At 42.1% G+C, this 23639-nt stretch overlaps 1 protein-coding gene across 1 annotated transcript in view; it reads left to right on the forward strand.

Moving 5' to 3' along the window:
* NLRP2 (NLR family pyrin domain containing 2) overlaps positions 1–23639 on the forward strand; it is a 35208-nt gene that overhangs the window by 9772 nt on the left and 1797 nt on the right. Inside the window, exons 5-10 of the mRNA XM_077756925.1 lie at positions 7147–7320; positions 9943–10107; positions 11764–11934; positions 12276–12446; positions 15876–16046; positions 22463–22633. Of these exons, the coding sequence (XP_077613051.1) occupies positions 7147–7320; positions 9943–10107; positions 11764–11934; positions 12276–12446; positions 15876–16046; positions 22463–22633 (1023 nt within the window). The remainder of the gene's footprint in view (positions 1–7146; positions 7321–9942; positions 10108–11763; positions 11935–12275; positions 12447–15875; positions 16047–22462; positions 22634–23639) is intronic.

Here is a 23639-nt window from a genome sequence, read left to right on the forward strand (position 1 = left end):
CCCCCGGCCTCCCACCCTGCTCCCGCTCCCTGTGGCTTAGGCTCAGAACTTTCTTCTGGCCAGAATGTCTCCTGCCAGCTTGCCATTCAAGGTGGGGAGCACTATGGTCATACTAGGAACGGGGTCATTGGAACCAGGTATTATTTTGAGACCTGTCTCCTTTTTCCAATTAGCTGAGCAATTTTTGCAAATGGCTCAACCTGTGTCAGTTCACATGTTGGTAGGCTAGGTTTCCCATTTCTACTCAATTGTCCCATTTGGCCTGATGGGTAGAAAAGCATTAAAGATGTGAAGTCAGAGGTCGAATCAACAAGGGGTTGGAAGGCTCCTCCACCATGATCAAAGGAGAGCCCTTCCACAGACACCTTACCCAACACGACAGAGACCACGAGATAACCGCACACAGTTGTGAGGCTTTGTTATTTTTGAAAAATTTTTAATGTTTTTTTATTTCGGAGAGAGAGAGAGACCGCGTGAGCAGGGGAGGGACAGAGAGAGAGGGAGACCCAGAATCCGAAACAGGCTCCAGGCTCTGAGCTGTCAGCACAGAGCCCGACGCGGGCTCGAACCCACAAACCGTGTGATCATGACCCGAGCCCAAGTCGGACGCTTAACTGAATGAGCCACCCAGGCGCCCCGAGATTTTGTTATTCTTGATGTAGACTCAAGTAACATCAACGGAGCTCATACAGAGTTTCCAAATACTAGTTCTCACCCAGTTACTGTGGGTAACGTGTAATCTTCCATGTTGAGACGAAGGTACTGGTTTTAGAAAAGGGTGCTTCAGTGGTATTAGACTCCAGTCCACTTGCTCTTGAAGTCCTAGTCACAATCCAAGATCACTGCTGATGGTCCTGTGTAGGGCCCCCCAACATACTCATGTTTATCTTCTCAACCCGCCTCTTCCTCACCCCTAAGTTGTCCTCCAAAATCAGTATCTGAAATTCTCATGCATATCCATGGGGCCAGAATAAAATGCCCTCATTGATTTCCTGGTGGAGGTGTCTATTATCCACATGCCCTTAATTTTCCTTCACATTCCTTCCCCACTTCGCGGAGAGCCATTAACTTGAGTCACTGCCAGGGACTGTTAGGACCACGGCAGGTTTGCATGAACATTTTCTCCACCTCACAGATCACCAGCAGTGCACAGACCTTATCCCTTCATCCGCACCCTGATTTTGTTTCTTCTCTCATCCAAGTGTTTAGACAGGCCCACGTGCTAGTTATCTAAGTCTTTCCTCTCCAGGAGAGTCACCTAAGAGCTGCTTGGAATGAAAACAAAATTGCATGAATAACCTCCTCTATACCATCCAAGATCCCAAGTCAAAATAGTCTCTGTTTTCCTATTTGTTTGGTTGGGTGGTTGGTTTGTTTGTTGAGTTTCAGAGCTTTTATTTTATTTTAATATAATTTATTATCAAGCTAGCTAACATACAGTGTATACAGTGTGCTCTTGACCTTGGGAGTAGATTCCCATGATTCATCGATTACATACAGCACCCAGTGTTCATCCCAACAAGTGCCCTCCTCAATGTCCATCACCCATTTTCCCTCTCCCCCACACCTCCCCAATCAATTCTGAGTTTGTTCTCTATATTTAAAGAGTCTCTTACCGTTTACCTCCCTCCTGCTCTGTTTGTAACTGTTTTTTCCCCCTTCCCTTCCCTCATGGTCACAGTCTTCTGTTAGGTTTCTCAAGTTCCACATATGAGTGAAAACACATGATACCTATCCTTCTCTGACAGACTTATTTCACTCAGCATAATACCCTCCAGTACCATCCATGTTGCTACAAATGGCAAGATTTCATTCTGTCTCTTTGCCAAGTAGTATTCCATTGCATATGTAAACCACATCTTCTTTATCCATTCATCAGTTGATGGACATTTGGGCTCTTTCCATAATTTGGTTGTTATTGCAAGTGCTGCTATAAAGATTAAGGTACATGTGACCCTATGAATCAGCACTCCTGTATCCTTTGGATAAATTCCTAGTAGTGCTATTGCTGGGTCATACGGTAATTCTATTTTTAATTTTTTTCACTATACTTAGAAGATGTATCTTTTTAAATTTAACTTATTTTCTAAATTTAGATCCAAGTTAGCATATAGTGCAACAATGATTTCAAGAGTAGATTCCTTAATGTCCCTTACCCATTTAGCCCATCCCCCCCTCCCACAACCCCTCCGGCAACCCTCTGTTTGTTCTCCATATTTAAGAGTCTCTTATGTTTTGTCCCCCTCCTTGTTTTTATATTTTTGCTTCCCTTCCCTTATGTTGATCTGTTTTGTATCTAAAAGTCCTCATATGAGTGACGTCATATGATATTTGTCTTTCTCTGACTAATTTCACTTAGTGTAATACCCTCTAGTATAGTTGCAAATGGCAAGATTTCATTCTTTTTGATTGCTAATATTCCAGTGTGTGTGTGTGTGTGTGTGTGTACATGTGTACACCACATCTTCTTTATCCATTCATCCCTCAATGGACATTTGGGCTCTTTCCTTATTTTGGCTACTGTTGATAGTACAGCTATAAACATTGGGGTGCATGTGCCCCTGTGAAACAGCACTCCTGTGTCCCTTGGATAAATAGTGCAATTGCTGAATCATAGGGTAGTTCTATTTTTAATTTCCTGAGGCACCTCCATTCTGTTTTCCAGAGTGGCTGTACAAGTTTGCATTCCCACCAGCAGTGCAAAAGAGACAGTCTTTCTCTGCATCCTTGCCAACATCTGCTGTTGCCTGAGTTGTTAATGTTAGCCATTCTGACAGGTGTTGAGGTGGTATCTCAGTGTGGTTTTGATTTGTATTTCCCTGATGATGAGTGATGTTGAGCATTTTTTCATGTGTCAGTTGGCCATCTGGATGTCTTCTTTGGAAAAGTGTCTATTCATGTCTTTTGCCATTTCTTCACTGGATTATTTGCTTTTTGGGTGTTGAGTTTGAGACATTCTTTAGATTTGGATACTAACCCTTTATCTGATATATCATTTGTGAATATATTCTCCCATTCCATTGGTTGCCTCTTAGTTGTGCTGATTGTTTCCTTCACTGTGCAGAAGCTTTTTATTTTGATGAGGTCCCAATAGTTCACTTTTGCTTTTGTTTCCTTTGCCTCTTGAGATGTGTTGAGTAAAAAGTTGCTGTGGCCAAGGTCAAAGAGGTTTTTGCCTGTTTTCTCCTCAAGTATTTTGATGGCTTCTTGTCTTATATTTGGGTCTTTCATTCATTTTGAGTTTATTTTTTGTGTATGGTGTAAGAAAGTGGTCCAGGTTCATTTTTCTGCAGGTCGCTCTCCAGTTTTCCCAGCACCACTTGCTGAAGAGACTGTCTTTATTCCATTGGATATTTTTTCTGCTTTCTCAAATATGCATTGGCCATATGTTTGTGGGTCCATTTCTGGGTTCTCTATTCTGTTCCATTGACCTGAGTGTCTGTTTTTGTGCCAGTACCATACTGTCTTGATGATTACAGCTTTGTAACACAGCTTGAAGTCCAGAATTGTGGTGCTACCTACTCTGATTTTCCTTTTCAAGATTACTTTGTCTATTCAGGGTCTTTTCTGGTTCCATACAAATTTTAGGATTGATTTTTCTAGCTCTGTGAAGAATGCTGGTGTTATTTTAATAGGTATTGCATTGAATACGTAGATTGCTTTGGGTAGTATTGAATTTTAACAATATTTATTCTTCCTATCCAGGAGCATGGAATATTTTTACATTTTTTGTGTGTGTCGTCTTCAATTTCATAAGCTTTCTATAGTTTTCTGTATATATATTTTTCACCTTGTTGGTTAGATTTATTCCTGGGTATTTTGTGTTTTGATGCAACTGTAAATGGGATCAATTCCTTGATTCCCCTTTCTGTTGCTTCATGGTTGGTGTATAGGGATGCAACCGGTTTCTGTGCATTGATTTTACAACCTGAAACTTTGCTGAATTCATGGATCAGTTCTAGCGGGGGTTTTTTTGGTGGAATATTTTGGGTTTGCCATATACAGTATCAGGTCACCTGTCCAGAGTGAAAGTTTGACCTCCTCCTGGCTGATTTGGATGCCCTTTATTTCTTTGGGTTGTCTGATTGCTGAGGTAAGAGTTCCAATGCTATTTTGAATAACAGTGGCAAGAGTGGGCATCCCTGTCTTGTTCCTGACTTTAGGGGGAAAGCTCTCAGTTTTTCCCCATCGAGGATAATTATTAGTGTTGCGTCTTTCATATATGACTTTTACGATCTCGAGACAGGATTCCTCTATCCCTGTTTTCTTGAGGGTTTTTACCAAGAAAGGGTGATGTATTTTGTCTAATGCTTTCTTTGCATCTATTGAGAGGATCATGTGGTTCTCGTCCTTTGTTTTATTGATGTGATGAATCGCCTTGAGTGTTTTGCAGATATGGAACCAGCCCTGCATCCCAGGTATAAATCCCACTTGGTCATGGTGAATAATTTTTTAATATATTGTTGGATCTGATTAGCTAGTATCTTATTGAGGACTTTGGCATCCATGTTCATCAGGGAAATTGGTCTGTAGTTCTCCTTTTTAGTGGCATCTTTGTCTGGTTTTGGAATCAAGGTAATGCTGGCTTCATAGGAAGAGTTCGGAAGTTTTCCTTCCATTTCAGTTTTTTGCTATTTTTAATTTTTTGAGGAACCTCCACCATTTTGTTTTTTTAACCTTGGTTTGGTTAAAACCAGTGATGGCACCAGTGTTAAATAGCACTTCATTAACCACAGTTCAGCTCGATGGTTCTCGGAGCTCCCATCTGAGAAAAGGCAGCATGGATGTCTTTAGGTTTAATTATGACCATTCTGGTCTATTATGCAAACTCCTGCTTTTCATGAAAGTTCCTTTCAGATGGTTTTTGCCACTTTCCCTTATGTGCTGCCCATCACAGCAGCCTTGTAGCATTGCTGGTTTGCAACTCTCAGGATGGTTAAGTCACAAGATGCCTTCTGATCAAATCACTTCCTCTACTTAGTGGCTTGATTATCTTATCTTGATAAGAGAGTTGCTGACATTAACCCTACACAGCCCTTAGATTCCCCCTCAGCTCCCAGAGCATATAGACCATGCCTTTTGAAAAGTCACAGATTTGGGACACCTGAGTGGCTCAGTCAGTTGAGCATCTGACTTTGGCTCAAGTTATGATCTTACAGTTCATGACTTTAAGCCCCAAATCAGGCTCTGTGCTGACAGCTCAGACCCTGGAGCCTGCTTCAGATTCTGTGTCTTCCTCTGTCTCTGTGCCCTCACCCTTGTCCCCTCTTCCTCCCCCAAATAAACATTAAATTTTTTTTTTACAAAAAGTCACAAATTCTAGGTTGATAATGGGTTGTCATCTTCATGATGCCTCAAGTTTTACAATCAGGTCATTTATTTTATGTATTTATTTTAATATTTAGAGAGAACGAGCAAGCACGAGCAGGGTAGGGGCGGGGGAGGGGGACAGAAGATCCAAAGCAGGGTCCAACTGACAGCACAGAGCCTAATGTGGGGCTCAAACCCACAAACCATGAGATCATGACCTGAGCCAAAGTTGGATGCTTAACTGAACTACGCAGATGCCTCTAGGTCATTTACTTTAAGTGTGTCTTTATTCAGGGTAAGCACCACTAATAAAATCAAAGGTATAACCTTGTCTTAAAGCAGCCAAGGGACCTAGAGCTGACAGAATCTAACTTCTGTCTGATTTCTTTTTTCTTCCCCTATTTCAAACCACAAACTGTCTCCCATGTGTAGGACTTGCTCTTCAGTCAAGTCTACTAATAAAGCTTCTTGTCTTTAGAAACTTTTTTCTCTGGGCTATTTTGAACCTTAGGAAGATATGCCCAAATAAAATGATTCCTCCATTAGTACCTCTGGAAGAGCATCCCAAAACACAGTCTTGTATAACCTTGTCCTTCTGCAGAAGGAAGGAAAATTGTCCTTCAAAAGAGAGGGTGACTGGGGTGCCTGAGTGGCTCAGTTCATTGAGCATCCAACTTCAGCTCAGCTCATGATTTTGTGGTTGATCCCCGTATTGGCCTCTGCGCTGACATCTCAGAGCCTAGAGCCTGCTTCAGATTCTGTGTCTTCCTGTCTCTCTGCCCCTCCCCTGCTCATGCTCTGTCTCTCTCTGTCTCAAAAATAAAATAAACAGTAAAATTTTTTAAAAAGAAAATTAAAGCAGTATTGAAAAAGGCCAAGAAATCAGGTCACCTACCCAAACCCTATCCCCGGAAGCAACCAGCAGACCAAAATGAACATTCTCTGATAAGTCTGTGTATATGAATATGTAACTACTTAAAGATTGTATTTTCTCAAGTTTTTATGAACTTTTTTTTTGAGAGCAAGAGAGCACATGTGTGCGTGGGGCAGGAGCAGAGGGAGAGAGAGAATCTCAAGCAGACTCCACCCCCAGCATAGAGCCCAACACAGGGCTCAATCTTTTGACCGTGACATCATGACATGAGCTGAAATTAAGAGTCAGATGCTTAACCAACTGAGCCATACAGGTGCCCTGGATATCTTTTTAGGTCACAAATATACTTGTAAATCAGATTGAGAATATAATGTGTATGGATTCACCATTAGATATTCAAATATCCTCTATTTACATGTATATCATTCTCAAACTTTTTTCTTAACTTTTTTACTGTTTATTTTTGAGAAAGAGCGAGAGAGAAAGAGACAGATCACTGGCATGGGAGGGGCAAAGAGAGAAGGGGAGAGAGAGAGAGAGAGAGAGAGAGAGAGAGAGAGAGAAAGAAACAGAATCTGAAGCAGGCTTCAGGCTCTGAGCTGTCAGCACAGAGCCCGATGCGGGGCTCAAACTCATGAACCATGAGATCATGAGCTGAACTAAAGTTGGATGCCTAACCAACTGAAACACCAAGGCACCCCTCACTCTCAATCTTTTATCAATGATCTGCTTAGAATTTTGGCTTATTCCAACCCTATTGGACTGTTGTGTTCTTTCTTTCTCTGATGACATGATTAGCTGTCTGATAGTGATGCTAACTGATTGAATCATCTCACATTTAGATTTATACTTATATTGGGGGTGTATGTCCAGAGCAAGCCTAAATTATCTTCACATAATGGAGAAATGTTAGTTTTCTCTCCAGCAACATTTGGTAAATTCCCTCCTTTGCCCCTTCCCAGTAGGTCCCAGAATGATGAACACATGCTCCCTTTCTGGATGGACCTTTGTTCTGTGTTCGACTCCAACAAGAATCTGGTATTTCTAGACATCAGTCAGACCTTCCTGAGTAACTCATCAGTGAGGATTCTATGTGAGAAAATTGCCTCTGCTAACCATAATCTTCAGAAAGTGGTGTAAGTAGAAGCTAATCCCTGAATTAAAACCCCCAGGGCATAACCAAGCTGCTTACGTTTTTAAAATTGGAGTAATATTTGAATTTCTTTCCCAGAATCCCAACTGGGAACTCAAGACATAAGGAATTCTACTGAATCATATGAAGTAATCGTTTACAGGTTTTTTTTTTTTATTGTGGTGTAACATAAACTCATCATTATTTTTAAATGTACAGTTACGCATTTTTTATTTTTTCTCTGTTTACTGACTTTTATTTTATTTATTTATTTATCTTTTTTTACAAATAGTTTATTGTCAAATTAGTTTCCACATAACACTCAGTGCTCATCCCCACAAGTGCTCTCTTCCATTCCCATTCCTCCTCCCCCCCACATCCATCAGTCCTCAGTTTTTGTCAGCATTCAAGAGTCTCTCATGGTTTGCCTCTCTCCCTTTCCCCCACCATTTCCGCCCTTCTTCTCCCCCTTGTTCCTCCGTCAAGTTCCTCCTAATCCTCCTATACGTGCAAACATATGATATTTGTCCTTCTCTGCCTGACTTATTTCGCTCAGCATAACACCCTCAAGGTCCATCCATGTTGCTACACATGGCCAGATTTCATTGTTTCTCATTGCCATGTAGTATTCCATGGTATAGATAAACCACATCTTCTTGATCCATTCGTCCGTTGATGGACACTTAGGCTCTTTCCATGTTTTGGCTATTGTTGAGAGTGCTGCTATGAACATTGGGGTACATGTGCTCCTATGCCTCAGCATTTCTGTATCCCTTGGGTAAATTCCTAGCAGTGCTATTGCTGGGTCATAGGGGAGTTCTATTGTTAGTTTCCTGAGGAACCTCCACACTGTTTTCCAGAGGGGCTGTACCAGTTTACATTCCCACCAACAGTGTAGGAGGGTGCCCGTTTCTCCACATCCTCGCCAGCATCTAGAGTTCTCTGATTTGCTCATTTTAGCCACTCTGACTGGCGTGAGGTGGTATCTCAGTGTGGTTTTGACATATCGGATAAAGGGTTAATATCCAGAATCTATAAGGAACCCACCAAACTACACGCCCGAAAAACAAACAACCCAGTGAAGAAATGGGCAGTTACGCATTTTTAAACGTATATGGCAGCCACCACCACCACCCATCTCCAGAACTTCCTTTGTATTGTAAAACTGAAACTTTGACCCCAGTAAACAATAATCCCCCGTGATCCCCACTCCCCAGGCCCTGGGAACCATTTTTCCACTTTGTTTATCAAGTAATTTTATTACAGTGTGAAATATGGTTTGAATGTCCACAAAACCCCACAAGGAACATCAGATCCTGAGGGCAGTTTTCATCCCATTTAGACAACCCCAGGGCTGTACATAGAGCAGGATTTCTCAACCTCTGCCGACACTTTGGGCTGGAGGGGGGCTATCCTGTGCATTGTAGGATATTTATCCTCTACCTTCCAGATGCCAGTGGCACCCACGCATCCCCAGCTGTGACAACCTAAAACATCTCCAGACATTTCCAGGTGTTCCCAGGGAGTATAAAGAATCACCCCTGACTGGAAGCCCTGTTGGAGAGATGGTGCTGAGACAGGCCTGCAACCTGGCCTGCGTAAAGTTAAAACTCACTAGGGCTGGGTATATGTCTGCCTGAATATGATCCAAAAATCTATGTAGTTGAATGAAATTGGGAAGAAATGGTGGGGCTAATTACAGAACTTAAATACTTGTATTTGGAACAGGGTATGCTCCTGTCCACCTAAGACAGTGCTTCAGAATCTCCCTGGACCTGAGGCTCATCTAGACCTGTGCAGCTCCTGTACAGGGGAAGTCCTGTAAGCTTCCACATAGACAGGCCACAGGGGGTGGTTAGGGAAGGAGACCAAACCTGATTTAGTCGGCGGAGTGTGCTTTGGTACCAGTGAGACCTTCTCCAGCTATAGGTGTCTTCTTTCATAGATTTCTTTCTCGACCTAGAGAAGAGTTTTTCTTGCTCACCTCCATGGGATCCTGATTCTAAATGCACCATATTCAGCAGGACATAGTGCTCCTGAAATGTCCCTATTGGTGACACTTCAGAGAAAGGGACTGCTCCCCTTCCTTGTCTTTTTCAAAAAGCTGTAGAACAGCTTTTGTCTGAAACGTCTGTTGATGACTGACTTCCCTTCTGTAAAAGTTTGGAAGGGCTAAAAAAAAAGTTGAAGCTTCTGATAGCTTCTAAAATTAGATGTTAGTCAAGTGGTACAAAGTTCCAATTAATGCAAAATGAGTGAGTGAGTTCTGGAGACCTAACTATACACCGATGTGACAACAGTTAATAATGCATCGTATACATGAAATTTGTTGAGAGACTTGATCTCAAGTGTTCTCACCACAAAAAAAAAAAAAAAACTACGGAAATGGCGATTATGTGAGGTGATAGGTATGTTAACTAGCTGATTAAGCTTGATGTGATGATTTCACAAGGTACGTGTATATCAAAACATTAACTCCTACACCTTAATGTATACAATTTGACAATAAATACCTCAGTGAAGGTGAAAAATATGAACCGTAGTTTCCGGTGTTTAAACCTGTTGCAGCCCTTTGTTTCCGTGTATATAGAAACTCACTGTTTCACCTCTGTTGTCATTGCCCTAGCCTCAAAGATGTGTCCCCGGCGGATGCTTATCGGGATTTCTGCGTTGTCTTTCGTGGTCATGAAACACTAACCCATCTGACCCTTCAAGGAAATGACCAGGATGATATGCTTCCCATATTGTGTGAGACCTTGAGACACCCCAGATGTAATCTGCAATGCCTCAGGTATATCTCACCACCACTGAAAACCCCAGCACATAAACAGAACTACCTCAGGCTTCTACAACAATTCTGTATAAATTAGGAGGGTGTGGGAAATCCCTTATTTCTGCTTAGAAACTGTACTACTCAGGGCACATGTCCCAGAACAGAAAATAGGCTGGGAGTTTAGTTTCCACTTGTATTGATCATTGAACAACCTGGGTAACTATCCATAAGAGCCCCAAGTCCAAAGAAACACTCAGAAACTTGATATCTTCCTCCATCAGAGGGGACTTGTTGATGACTTATGTCTCTCTTACGTTGTGATTCAGAATACCCGATTCTGTTCAGACTCCTCTGTCCAGGCAAGGATGCTTTGGGAGCATCAGGTTTCCCCTTTCTTGTGTTGAGAGAACCCCCCTTTAGGGATGTTCTTCACATGATTGCTCTGGTGATGATTTTCATCATTCATCATGGTGTTCCACTGATTCCCACTTGACCACGTTTGAGCAGTAATAGGAAGACCGTTTAAGGTGATCTGTGGGTCTCAAATGGCAGTTTTGCCTCTACTGGTATGATCTTGGGCTGTTGAACTAGGTCTTATCACCATCAATAGGTTGGAGTAATGCACATCTCACAAGGATTTGAGGAATGAATGAAACCAAGTCCAAGCAAACAAGTATTCATCATTGCATTATGGATAGTAGCCACTATCATTATTCACCATTACTAAGACCTTCCTTTCTTTTCCTTGTGAGGATTCCCCAGGAAAAGAAATTGCACAATTTGAAGACTTCAGTCATTAACTTATTTCTCAAGGAATAAATGGATACCCACAATGGAAGAAGAACACTCTGTACAAATTTGGCTTCTTTTATTAGAAGCCATTAAACATTCTCTTTTGTGTTCCAAAGCCTTGGTTAACTTTGATTCCATTATTAAGGATTAGACTCTAAGAGAAAAAAAAAGTGTTTTGTTGGGTTTTAGTAAGTTTTAGCTATGTGGTACACAGTCCACTTAGCACTTCATGTCAATTGTCAACCTTAATAAACACTCAACATGAGGGTAGGACTTATTTCCAATTTAAAGATGGAAATGAGGTTTGATGTTCAGTAAGTTGGCCACAGTATCATATACCATAAATGGTAGAACTAGGATTTTCTTTTTTAGAAACCCTACTCCAAAGGCCATAATACACATAATGGCCCCAAGGGAAGTTGCATTTGTCCGTGGTAAGAATATCTCTCTCCAGGAATAGGGTATGGGTCCCTTATTGCCTGGTATGCTTGATCGATTTGAATTTCTAAATAAATAGTTCTCAATTTCTGGTCTCCAGACCAGCAGCAGCTTCATCACCTAGGAACTTGTTAAAATCCAAATTCTTGGGTCGCACCCAGATCTTCTGAATCAACTTCTGAGTATGTGGCCCAGGAATCTTGCAGGTGATTCAGGACACCCCAAAACAGAAATCAGTGGATTCCACATCCAGAGTTTGAGGACTTGCATTTCTATTTGCCAGGTGGTGCTGATGTGGCTGGCCCAGGGACCACACTTAGACAGAGTCTGCTCCACATAATTAAGTCCAGGACCTGACATAATGGAGTGGAATGAGGGGTAAAACTGGAGACCGTTGTCTATGGTTTGGTTCTCAAGAATGACTTGTTCCCATTTCTCCTGCAGGTTGGTATCTTGTTCTGCCACTGCTCAGCAATGGGCCCATCTCTCCTCCTCCCTCGAGATCAACCAGTCCCTCACATGCCTGAACCTCACAGCAAATGAGCTTACAGATGAGAGTGCCAAGTTGTTGTGCAAGACTCTGAGACACCCTAAGTGCTTACTGCAGAGGCTGTCGTAAGTACCACCTCTGTTCCCATGGAACATCTCCCTACTAGGTCTGGGGCCACATAGGGAAGAGCACTGGTGACCCCTGGATTTGCTCGGCCACCCATATGGGACCTCCTACTGATGTGGGCATCTGGTTTCCCCTTCTGGTCCCAAGCAAGTGGTTCATGCATCTTCTTCTCTCACTCCTGGTCCTTCATGGCTGTGAGCATTAACCACATGATGAGAGAGGAAAGGCATTACCTAGAAGAGCTGTATACAGCTGGGGCCTCAAGCTGTTGGGGATGGCCAAGAAAATGGGTCTTTGGAAATGTTCTCGCTGTCTTACTGCTTGTGTGGTGCTTTGGCAGGTTAGAAAACTGTCACCTTACAGAGGCCTGTTGCAAGGAGCTCTCTTCTGCTTTGATCGTCAACCAGAGGCTGACACACCTGTGCTTGGCAAAGAACGCTCTCGGAAATGGTGGGGTAAAACTTCTGTGTGAGGGCTTGAGTTACCCCGACTGTCAACTACAGACGCTGGTGTAAGTCCGTGCTGACTATATGTATGTGCATTTGTGTATACTGGATTCAAGTAGGACAGATGCAAGCATTTACTGATTCCTCTGAATACCCCAAGTACGTTGCTGATGGTTAGATCTGGTGAGACCCAGTGGTGGAATAAAAAATACAAGAGGGGAGCCTGGGTGGCTCAGTTGGTTAAGCATTTGACTTCAACTCAGGTCATGATCTTGTGATTCACGAGTTGGAGCCCCGCATTGGGGAGCCTGCTTCAGATTCTGTCTCCCTCTTTCTCTGCCTCTCCCCTACTCATGCTCTACCTCTCTCCTTCAAAAATAAACATTTTTTTTAACAAAAGAAAAAATACAAGACATAGTGTCAATAATCTATAGGGATTTGAGGGATGTTGCTAGTTTCCAGGTTTGTTTCATTTTTTTTAAACTTTAAAAAAAATTTATTTTTTTTACTTTTTTATTTTTTAATTGTTTATTGTCAAGTTGGTTTCCATATAACACCCAGTNATTTTTTTAATGTTTATTTATTTTTGAGACACAGAGCACAAGCAGGGGAGGGGCAGAGAGAGAGGGAGGCACAGAATCTGAAACAGACTCCAAGCTCCGAGCCAGCTGTCAACACAGAGCCCGACATGGGGCTCGAACCCACAAACTGTGAGATCATGACCTGAGCCGAAGTTGGATGTTTAACTGACTGGGCCACCCAGATGCTTGTGTTTTTTAATGCGTGTTTTTAATATCATGTAACATAAGTCTATCTGCAAATGCGTGTGGGTAAAGTTTTTTTGCCAACTATCTCAGTATAATCCTCCATGTTAACACTAAAGTCACAGGGCAAATTTTGATAAAGGAATAGAGCTACATTGTTTCTATTCAGAGATTCTATTCCGTGTGAACATCTCTGGTGTTCTTGCTGTCTACAAAATCGCCTGTGTCAGTAACTGTCAGCATTTTTAATAAACCAGTTGTAATCTAGGATATGCCTTACGGTACCCAGCATCCAAAAATTACTCACTCACTTTAAATCCCACAAAGCATTCAGCCTGTGGTTGGAGAAAAGTGGAAAGAAAGGATTTTACCCTGCTATCTAAATCCCCAAACGCTAAAATAATATAAAATTTCATAGGAAATAAGATATTACCCACCCACTAGTTCTATCTTCAAACCAAGTTATGTTACGTTACTACCATCCAAGGCATCTAAACAGAAAAAATAGTGATGGCCAACATTTATCAAGCCCCTGAATTAATTACTAGGTGCTGGGCACTCTGCTAAGGTCATGTCAGAGATTTTTTTTTACATTTAATGCCCCAGCCCTTATAAAATTAATACCTGTGTCTCCAGTTTGCAGTTAAGAAAACTAAGACTCAGACATTGAACGTCATCGTGTTTGCATCCCCCTGGAAGGTGTGACTCGGGAAATATAGATCAAATCTTCTTTTTGGGCCTCCTCTGTTTCTGTTTTGTGAGCCATGCTCCCACTTTACTAAGTTGTCATAGCTTAATTTCATTTGTCTGTCTTGTTTGACAGACAAATTTGTCTGTCCTCCTCTGTTACCCCATAGTTCTGGGAGTTTCTATCAATTTACAAACCTCCAAGCCAAAGAGGTTTATGTTGGTTCCTCTCAGAGACTGTGTATGGCTGCCCATCCCTAGATAGATCACATGACTGTTACTCCCTGAGGTCTGGCCATGTGACCAATACCGTCACTCAGAGTTCACTGAAATTAAAAGGTGGCAGCGTTGGTGTTCTATTAGTGCTGTCACAAATTACCATGAACTTATCAGCTCAACAGTTTGTATACCTCATAGGTCAGAAGACCAGTATACACAGGGCTGTGTTCCTTTCTGAAGATTCTAGGAAGGAACCCATTCTCTCAGTTATTCAGGTTGTTGGTAGTATTTGCTTCTTGGTGGTTGTAGGGTTGGGGTCCCTGCAAGCCAAGAGCCAGCCTCAGCCCCTAACAGTGACTCCACTTCCTTTTTTTTTTTTTTTTAATTTTTTTTTTAAATTTATTTCTAGGAGAGAGAGAGAGAGACAGCGTGAGCAGGGGAGGGTCAGAGAGAGAGGGAGTCACAGACCGAAACAGGCTCCAGGCTCTGAGCTGACAGTCAGCACAGAGCCCGACGCGGGGCTCGAACCCATGAACCGCGAGATCATGACCTAAGCGAAAGTCGGACGCTTAACCGACTAAGCCACCCAGGCGCCCCCAGTGACTCCACTTCTTAGTTCATGGCTCTCTCCCTCCCCCTCCAAAGCTGGCCGTGGTGGGCCAAGCCCACACATTTTCTCTCTCTCCACTTCAGCCAAAAAGGACTCCTAAGATTAGATTCAGCCCCTCTGTATAGTCTGGAGTAATCTCGCCATCGAGGTCCTTAGTCTACATCTCCTCTGCAAAGTCCCTTTTGCCCTGTAAGGTCTGGAGATTAGGGCCCAAACATCTTTGAGGCCCATTATTCTATGAAAGTAGCCGTCTCTGGTTTTCTGCTAATATTAAGCTCAGAACTCTAATAATAAACTAGGGGAAGGCAAAAAAAAAAATCTTTTTAATGGTTAAGAAGTTCTGATATCCTGTGATATCTAGGATCTAGTGCCAGATTTGTCCAGGTGAGAACTGGTACCCTCCACCTATATGGTACCGCCTTTCTAATAACTGGATTTAGGAAGTATAACTGGTCCCTTCCCCAAATAAAAGAGATTGCAGGCCAGGGCAAGATGGATACTGTCTTCTCCCTAGTTAGGGCAGAAATAATATACGCCACTTGTATGAGTTTCCTAATTGTTTCTGTAATGAATTGTCACAAATGAAGAGGCTTAAAACAACACAAGTTCATTGTCTTAAAGTTCTAGAGGCCAGAAGTCCAAAATGAGTTTCACTGAGCTAAAATCAAGGTGTCTGCAAGGTGGCGTTCTTTCTGCAGACTCCAGGGAAGGATCCATTTCCTGGCGTTTTCCAGCTTCTAAAGGCACCTGCATTCCTTGGTTCATGGCCCCTTCCTCCATGTTCAAAGCCAGAAGCATAGTGTCTTCAACTGTCCTTTGGTCCCTGTTATCCCGTCTCCCCCTGCTGGCTCTGACTCTTATGTTTCTTCTTTATAAAGATCCTTGTGATTACATTGGCCCACCTGGGTGATCTCCCCATCTCTATATCCTTAACTCAATGGCACCTGCAGAGTCTCCCTTACATGTAATGTGACATATTCACAGAGATCAGGGATTAGGATGTAGATGACTTTGCATGTGTTAGGGCGGGGGGAGGGGGCAGCCTATATAACCACTTATGTAGTAATTGTAACTCCATCCATGATTTCATTTCCATGTCTCATTGTCTGCAAGCTTGTGTACAACCTGTGGCTTGAGGCCGACGGTCCTGGCTTTGGTGCATCTCATCAGGGTGGACCCACAGAGTTTATTTTCTTCATGTGATTGGTTTTTAGGCTTTGGTACTGCAGCATAACCAGCAATGGCTGCCATCATCTGTCAACCCTTCTCCAGCAAAATTCAAGCCTTACACACTTGGATCTGGGGCTGAATCACATAGGAATTACTGGACTGAAGTTTCTGTGTGAGGCTTTGAAGAAGCCAACGTGTAACCTCAAATGTCTATGGTAAGTTATGTTTTTTAAATTTAATTCTATTTTTTTGTGTGTGTTTTATTTATTTTTTTCTGAAATAATTTTTTGTCAATTTGGTTTCCATATAACACCCAGTGCTCATCCTAACAAGTGCCCTCCTCCATGCCCATCACCCCCCCTTTCCCCCACCCCCATCAGCCCTCAGTTTGTTCTCAGCATTCAAGAGTCTCTCATGGTTTGCCTCCCTCCCTCTCCCCAACTATTTTCCCCCTTCTTCTCCCTCATGGTCCCATACCACCCTGAATGTGCCCGATCTTGTCTGATCTCGGAAGCTAAGCAGGGTCGGACCTGGTTAGTACTTGGATGGGAGACCATGTTTTTTATTAATTTTAATCTGTAGCTGAAATAAAATAGTGTAGCAATCCCCCCACCCCACCAGCTCTAATATAAGAGATTGGTACAAATCAAATTATTTTTTTAGAAAAGTAAGATAGCAGTTTTCACAACTTTTTTAACCCCAAAATTTGTAGGCAACCATAAAAGACTCCAAATAGCCAAATCAGTTAGTTCTCACAAAGAACAACAAAGCTGGAGGCATCACACTTCCTGATTTCAAACTATTATATCAAAATGGTATGGTACAGGGGTGCCTGGGTGGCTTAGTCGGTTAAGCGTCCGACTTTCGCTTAGGTCATGATCTCGCGGTTCGTGGGTTCGAGCCCCGCATCAGGCTCTGTGCTGACTGTCAGCTCAGAGCCTGGAGCCTGTTTCAGAGTCTGTATCTCCCTCTCTCTCTGACCCACCCACCCCCGCTCATGCTGTCTCTCTCTCTCTCTCCTAGAAATAAATAAAAATATTTTAAAAAATTTAAAAAAATTTAAAAAGTGCAAAACGCGTTTAAAAAAAATGGTATGGTACAGGCATAAAAACAGATACATAAACCAAAAGAACAGAATAGATGGCCCAGAAGTAACCCCCCCCCCATATGTACAGTCAATTAGTCTTTGATAAGAGCACCAATACTCAATGGGAAGGGATGATTCCTTCAATAAATAGGGCTGGAAAAAAACTGTATATCCACACGCAAAAGAATGAAATTGAACCCCTTACACTATACACAAAAATTAAATTAAAATGGGGCACCTGGAAAGCTCCATCAGTTAAGCGTCCAACTTCGGGTCATGTCACATCATGAAGTCACTGTGAGTTCAAGTCCTGCGTCGGGCTCTGTGCTGACAGTTTGGAGCCTGGAGCCTTCTTCATATTCTGTGTCTCCTCCTCTTTGCCCGTCCCTCAGTCACACTCTGTCTCTCTCTCTCTCAAAAATAAATAAATAATTTTTTTAATTTCTTTTTTTTTTTGAGACAGAGGAAGAGCACGACCAGGATAGGGGCAGAGAGAGAGGGAGACACAGAATCCAAAACAGGATCCAGGCTCTGATCTGTCAGCACAGAACCCAACATGGGGCTTGAACTTAATAACCATGAGATCATGACCTGAACTGAAGTCAGATGCTTAACTGACTGAGCCACCCAGGTGCCCCCCAAAATTTTTTAATTTAATAATACATATATTAACTCAAAATAGATTAAAGACTTAAGACCCAAAACTATAAAAATTCCTAGAAGAAAACATAGGGCAAAGGCTCTTTGACATTGTTCTTGGCAATGATTTTTTGCATATGATGCCAAAAAGCACCAGCAGCAAAAGCAAAAGTAAACAAGTGGGAGTTCATCAAACTAGAAAGCATCTGTCTACCAAATTAAATAGTCAACAAAAATGAAAGATGACCTACAGAAAAATATTTGCAAACCATATATCTGATAAGGGGTTAATATTCAAAATAGATAAGGAACTTCTACAACTCAAGTTTTTTTAAATGAGACCTAAATAGACTTTTTCCAAATCAGACAGACAAATGGCCAACAAGAACATGAAAGACTGTTCAACATCACTAATCATAGGGGAAATGGAAATCAAATCCACATGAGATATCCCCTCATACCCTTTAGGATGGTTGTCATCAAAAAGAACAGAGATGACAAATATTGGCGAGGATGTGGAGAAAAGGGAATATTTGTGCACTGTTAGTAGGAAAGTACATTGGTACAGCCATATGGAAAACAATATGAAGACTCTCAACTAAAAATTGATGTATCCTATGATCCAGGAATCCCACTTCTGGGTATATATCCAAAGGAAATGGAAACAGGATCTTAAAAAGATATCTGCACCCCCGTGTTTCTTGAAGCATTATTCACAATAGCCAAGATAGGAAACAACTTAAGTGTCCATCAACAGGATTGGATAAAGAAGATGTGAAATATATATACACAATGGAATATTAGCCATGAGAAGGAAGGAAATCTTGCCATCTTAGATAACATGGATGAAACTCGAGGCTAGAAGCTAAGTTAAATAAGACAAAGACATCACTTATATGTGGAATCTAAAAGAGCTGAGCTCATATAAACAGAAAGTAGAATGAGAGTTACCAGAGGTTGAGGGGTGGGGGAAGTGCTGAGGGAAGCATACAGACTTCCAGTTAGAAGATGAAGAAGTTCTGGGGAGCCTGGGTGGCACAGTCGGCTAGGCGTCTGACTGGATCTTGGCTCAGGTCATGATCTCACGGTTCATGAGTTCAAGCCCTACATCAGGCTCTGTGCTGAAAGTCCAGAGCCTCCTTGGGATTCTCTGTTCCTCTCTCTCTGTCTCTCTGCCCCTCCACTGCTTGTTAATGTTCGTTCCTTCATTCCCTCCCTCCGTCCCTCCCATACCCCTCCCCTGCTTGTGCTCTCTCTCTCTCTCTCTAAAATAAAAAAATAAATAAAGATCTTAAATATTCTCACAAAAAAGGAAATGAAGATGATGTGTCAGGAAGGAGGTGTCTGCTAGCACTACAGTGGTAATCATGTTGCAATATATCGATGTGCCAAATCAACACATTGCCCGTCTTAAATTTACATAATGTTTTGTGTCAATTATATCTCAATAAAGATTAAAGAAAATCTCCACACTCCAATTGACAATAAACTATTTGTAAAAAAAAAAAAAAAGAAACAATTTTACCTAAAAAAATAAATAAAGATACTTCATTACTGAAAAAAAAAAAAATAAATAAAAAGAAAATAAAAAAAAAGAAAATCTCCAGAAACTTCTACTTTTCAACAATAAGAAATAAGATCTACGCTCAGCAAATCTAGTGTTCTCAAAAAAAAAGTAATTGTGTGAGCCGACAGATGTAATTAACTTGACTGTTGATCATTTCACAGTGTGTATTCAACCATCACATTGTACATCATAAATACATACAACTTTTATTTGTCAATTATTCATCAGTAAATCTGGGGCAGAAAAGTCACTAGTGTGCTTAAAGGAATACTCTCTAGTCTAAGCCATTCAAAGGATACCAGTGAACCATTTTAAGGATTAACACCTAAGGCATCAAGAAGTAACCACTCCTGCCCCAGCTCCCAGCCTCCAGAGAGATGTGCCTCCTCCAGCAGATAAATGGCCTCGATTCACTTCTGTCTCTCAATCCCACATGAGTTAGATACCATCGCTCAGATGCACTGGAGTCCGAATCCTACCTGTGAAGGACCTTCAAATGGTAATCGGTTTTCTGGCCTCTACAGCACAAGATGGTAAGTCATGGTGTTCAGCCTCTACTGAGTAGCAGAAATGCTTGCAGGTTTGAGAATCCCAATACCCAGGCTGTATCTCAGACCACTCCATTTGGGATCTCCACAAGTAAAACCCAGACAGTGGTATTATTAAAGCTCACTGCGCAACTGCAATTTGCACTGGTAAGGATGCCGACTGAACAAATCCTCGAGATCGCAGGTGGGAAACCACTGGTCGTTACGATTCATGGCATGTGCCTGTTTCTAGGAAGGTGGTGATGTAATGTTGACAGGGAGGCGGCTCTCCTAACTGTGTGCTCTACTGGCATAGGGAAGTATCTAGTCAGCTGTAACTTCTTGATGGTATAATCTTGGTTGTGCATTTTAGGAAATAGAGTTAGTTGTGTCCATCAGAAAAGTTGGTTATGATAGTGAAATATGTGTGCATCATCCAACATGCCAGGAAGTATGCTAAATGTTTGATATTACTTTTAGCTTCTTCCAAATCCTGGGGTAAATGTCAATGTGTGACATTAACTCATATGTGTGTGTTCATGTATGCACAAACACCTTGAACCTTTGTACAATATTTGCTCAGAATGAAATCCCTCCTACATCATCCTTTATTCTTTTTTTCTTTCAAATATCAAATCTAAGCCTTTTTATTATTTAAATTCAAGTTAGTTAACTCCTGGCTCTAGGAGTAGAACCCAGTGATTCATCGCTTACATATAACACCCAGTGCTCATCCCAAAAAGTGCCCTCCTTAATGCCCATCACCCACTTAGCCCATCCCCCACTCACCTCCCCACCAGCAACCCTCAATTTATTTTCTGTATTTAAGAGTCTCTTACGGTTTGCCCCTCTCTCTGCTTTTGTCTTATTTTCCCTTCCCTTCCCCTATGTTCATCTGTTGGGTTTCTCTAATTCCACATATGAGTGAAAACATGATATCTGTCTTTCTCTGACTTATTTTACTTAGGATAATACTCTCCAGTTCCATCCACGCTGTTGCAAATGGCAAGATTCATTCTTTTTCATTGCCAAGTAGTATTCTGTTATATATATACCACATTTTCTTTATCCATTTATCAGTCAATGGACATTTGTGCTCTTTCTATACTTTGGTTATTGTTGATAGTGCTGCTGTAAACATTGGGATGCATGTGTCCCTTTGAATTGTCATTTTTGTATCATTTGGATAAATACCTAATCGTGCAATTGCTAGGTCATAGGGTAATTCTATTTTTAATTTTTTGAGAAACCTTCATACTGTGTTCCAGAGTGGCTGCACCAGTTTGCATTTCCACCGGCAGTGCAAAAGGGTTCCCCTTTCTCTGCGTCCTCACCAACATCTGTTGTTTCCTGAGTTATTAATTTTAGCCACTCTGACACCTGTGAGGTGTTATCTCATTATGGTTTTTTTTTAAATATTTTTTTTAATGTTTTATTTATTTCTAGGAGAGAGAGAGAGAGAGACAGCGTGAGCAGGGGAGGGTCAGAGAGAGAGGGAGTCACAGACTCTGAAACAGGCTCCAGGCTCTGAGCTGGCAGTCAGCACAGAGCCCGACGCGGGGCTCGAACCCACGAATCGCGAGATCATGACCTGAGCGAAAGTCGGACGCTTAACCGACTAAGCCACCCGGGCGCCCCTATCTCATTATGGTTTTGATTTGTATTTCCTTAATGATGAACGATATTGAGCATCTTTTCACGTGTCTGTTAGCCATCTGAATGTCGTCTTTGGAAAAGTGTCTGTTCATGTCTTCTGCCTATTTCTTCACTGGAATATTTGTGGGGTTTTTTTTTTTGGTGTTGAGTCTGGTAAGTTCCTTACAGATTTTGGACACTAACCCTTTATCGGATATATCATTTGAGAATATCTTCTCCCATTTTGTTGATTGTTTGCTTTGCAGAAGCTTTCTATCTTGATGAGGTCCCAATAGTTCATTTTTGCTTTTATTTCCCTTGCCTCCAGAGACATGTCAAATCAAAGCCTTTTTAAAATCTTGCTATCTGGGGTGCCTGAGTGTCTCAGTCATTAAGCATCTGACTCTTGATTTCGGCTCAGGTCATGATCTTGCAGTTCAGGAGATCCATCCCCAGATTGGGCTCTGTGCTGGCAGTATGGAGCCTGCTTGGAATCCTCTCTCTCCACCCCAACCCCACTCTCTCTCTCTCAAAATAAATAAACATTGATTATCCTGCTACCCTCTTCCAGATATCTAGAATCTGTTCTCATACCCCCCACGCATACTGATAGCATCGGTGTTGTCATCTAGTCTTCAACCCAGTCTGCATTCTGCCTTCTCGGTCTCCCTAGTTTTTCAGCCGAGTGCTAAGAATAACTTGTAACGTGTAACTCCCATCATGCTTCTGCTCAAAAGCCCTGATGGTTCCCCATCTCCTTCCCAAGTAAAATCCAAAGTTTACAATGGCCTAAGGGCCTGTGAGATGGCTCCCTCTTATCCGTGGCCTCACTCTTAAAACCCTCCCTGATTTCACTCTCTTGATTTGTTATTGATTCTGGCTTCCTCAATATTGTTTTACATGATAATTATACATGACCTCAGGGCCATGGTTCGTTCTCTTCAACCATTGTAGTGAGTGCCCCCCAGCTTCTCCCTTTATCCTGTGCCCTTCATAACCCTTAGTGGATATGGCACACTACATACATCTATTTCCTATTAGTACAGGAGCTCAGAGGGAAGAGATTTCTGTTGTTCCTTGTTGGACCCCCAACACCCAAAAGTGTGCCTGGCATGTAGGATGGTTTCTGTAAACACTGGTTGAATGAATTAACTAATTTTTGTGTCTCTCCTATAGGTTGTGGGGATGTGCCATCACCCCCTTCAGCTCTGAGATTCTCGCATCTGCCCTCAGCAGCAACCAGAGCCTGATCACTCTGGACCTGGGCCAGAATTCTTTGGGGTATAGTGGAGTAAAGATGCTCTGCGATACCTTGAAACTTCAGCGTTTCTCCCACCGGACACTCAGGTATGATCCTTCTATTCCTCACGGTGTTTGCTCCAGGATAGTAGGTGTGCAGGAGAATATGCAAACCATAGGGATGTGTGGCTTAGACATCTGCTAACGTTCAGCTTTTATCCATTGATGTTTGGTCACCAGATAATTCTCCATTGGCCCCTTCTGTTGCTTTGGCCAGTAAGATGAGTCAAAGGGTGAAGCCCAAACTCAGTCTGAAGCCAAAAGCTAATTGTAGGGGGCTCCTCTAAGCGAGAGAGAGTCATGGTGGCCAGCCATTATTGTGTGAGGAAGATCAGACTCTCGTGTGGTTTCTTGAAAAGTTTGTGTTGGTTACAGAGGTCTGGCAGTGAGTCCGCCTTAGAAGCACATTCCCTGAAGTGAGTTCACCATTGAATGAGACAAGTCTGTGTCTTCTTTTGGTCATCAAAGCAAGCTGTCATTGAGTTGTGCTGTTTGTTTACTTGCTACCATGGCAACAAAGAACCCTACAACTCTTTCTTCTTAGGTGTGTGGGAACTTTTTTTTAGTTATTTATTTATTTTTGAGAGAGAGACTGAGTATGAGCAGGGGAAAAGCAGAGAGAGAGAGGGAGACACAGAATCCAAAGCAGGCTCCAGGCTATGAGCTGTCAGCACAGAGCCCCATGTGGGGCTGGAACCCATGAGTCATGAGATCATGACCTGAGTCCAAGTCAGACAGTCAACTAACTGAGCCACTCAAGTGCCCCAGGTGTGTGGAACTTTAAATTCCCAGGTGCGACATAGACAACTGATGACTTCAAATGATAATTATGTAAAAGAAACTAATTAGACATTTGCTTAACATGAATATCAGGTAGCTTGCTAGTCTAAGGAAGCTGCATGTAGAGTCTGAAGTTTGTTTCTGATTTTAGCCCCTTTTTGGTGAGCTAGCTACCATTTTCTTTAATATAAGTGAGTTCTAATCAAGGTGTAAAACCCCCACAAAGATATTGAGCTGTTTATTTAGACCATCCAGTCAGATGTTCTCTCCTCAG

This window comes from Crocuta crocuta, unplaced genomic scaffold (assembly GCF_008692635.1).
Source record: "Crocuta crocuta isolate KB4526 unplaced genomic scaffold, BGI_CrCroc_1.0 scaffold142, whole genome shotgun sequence".
NCBI lineage: Eukaryota > Metazoa > Chordata > Mammalia > Carnivora > Hyaenidae > Crocuta > Crocuta crocuta.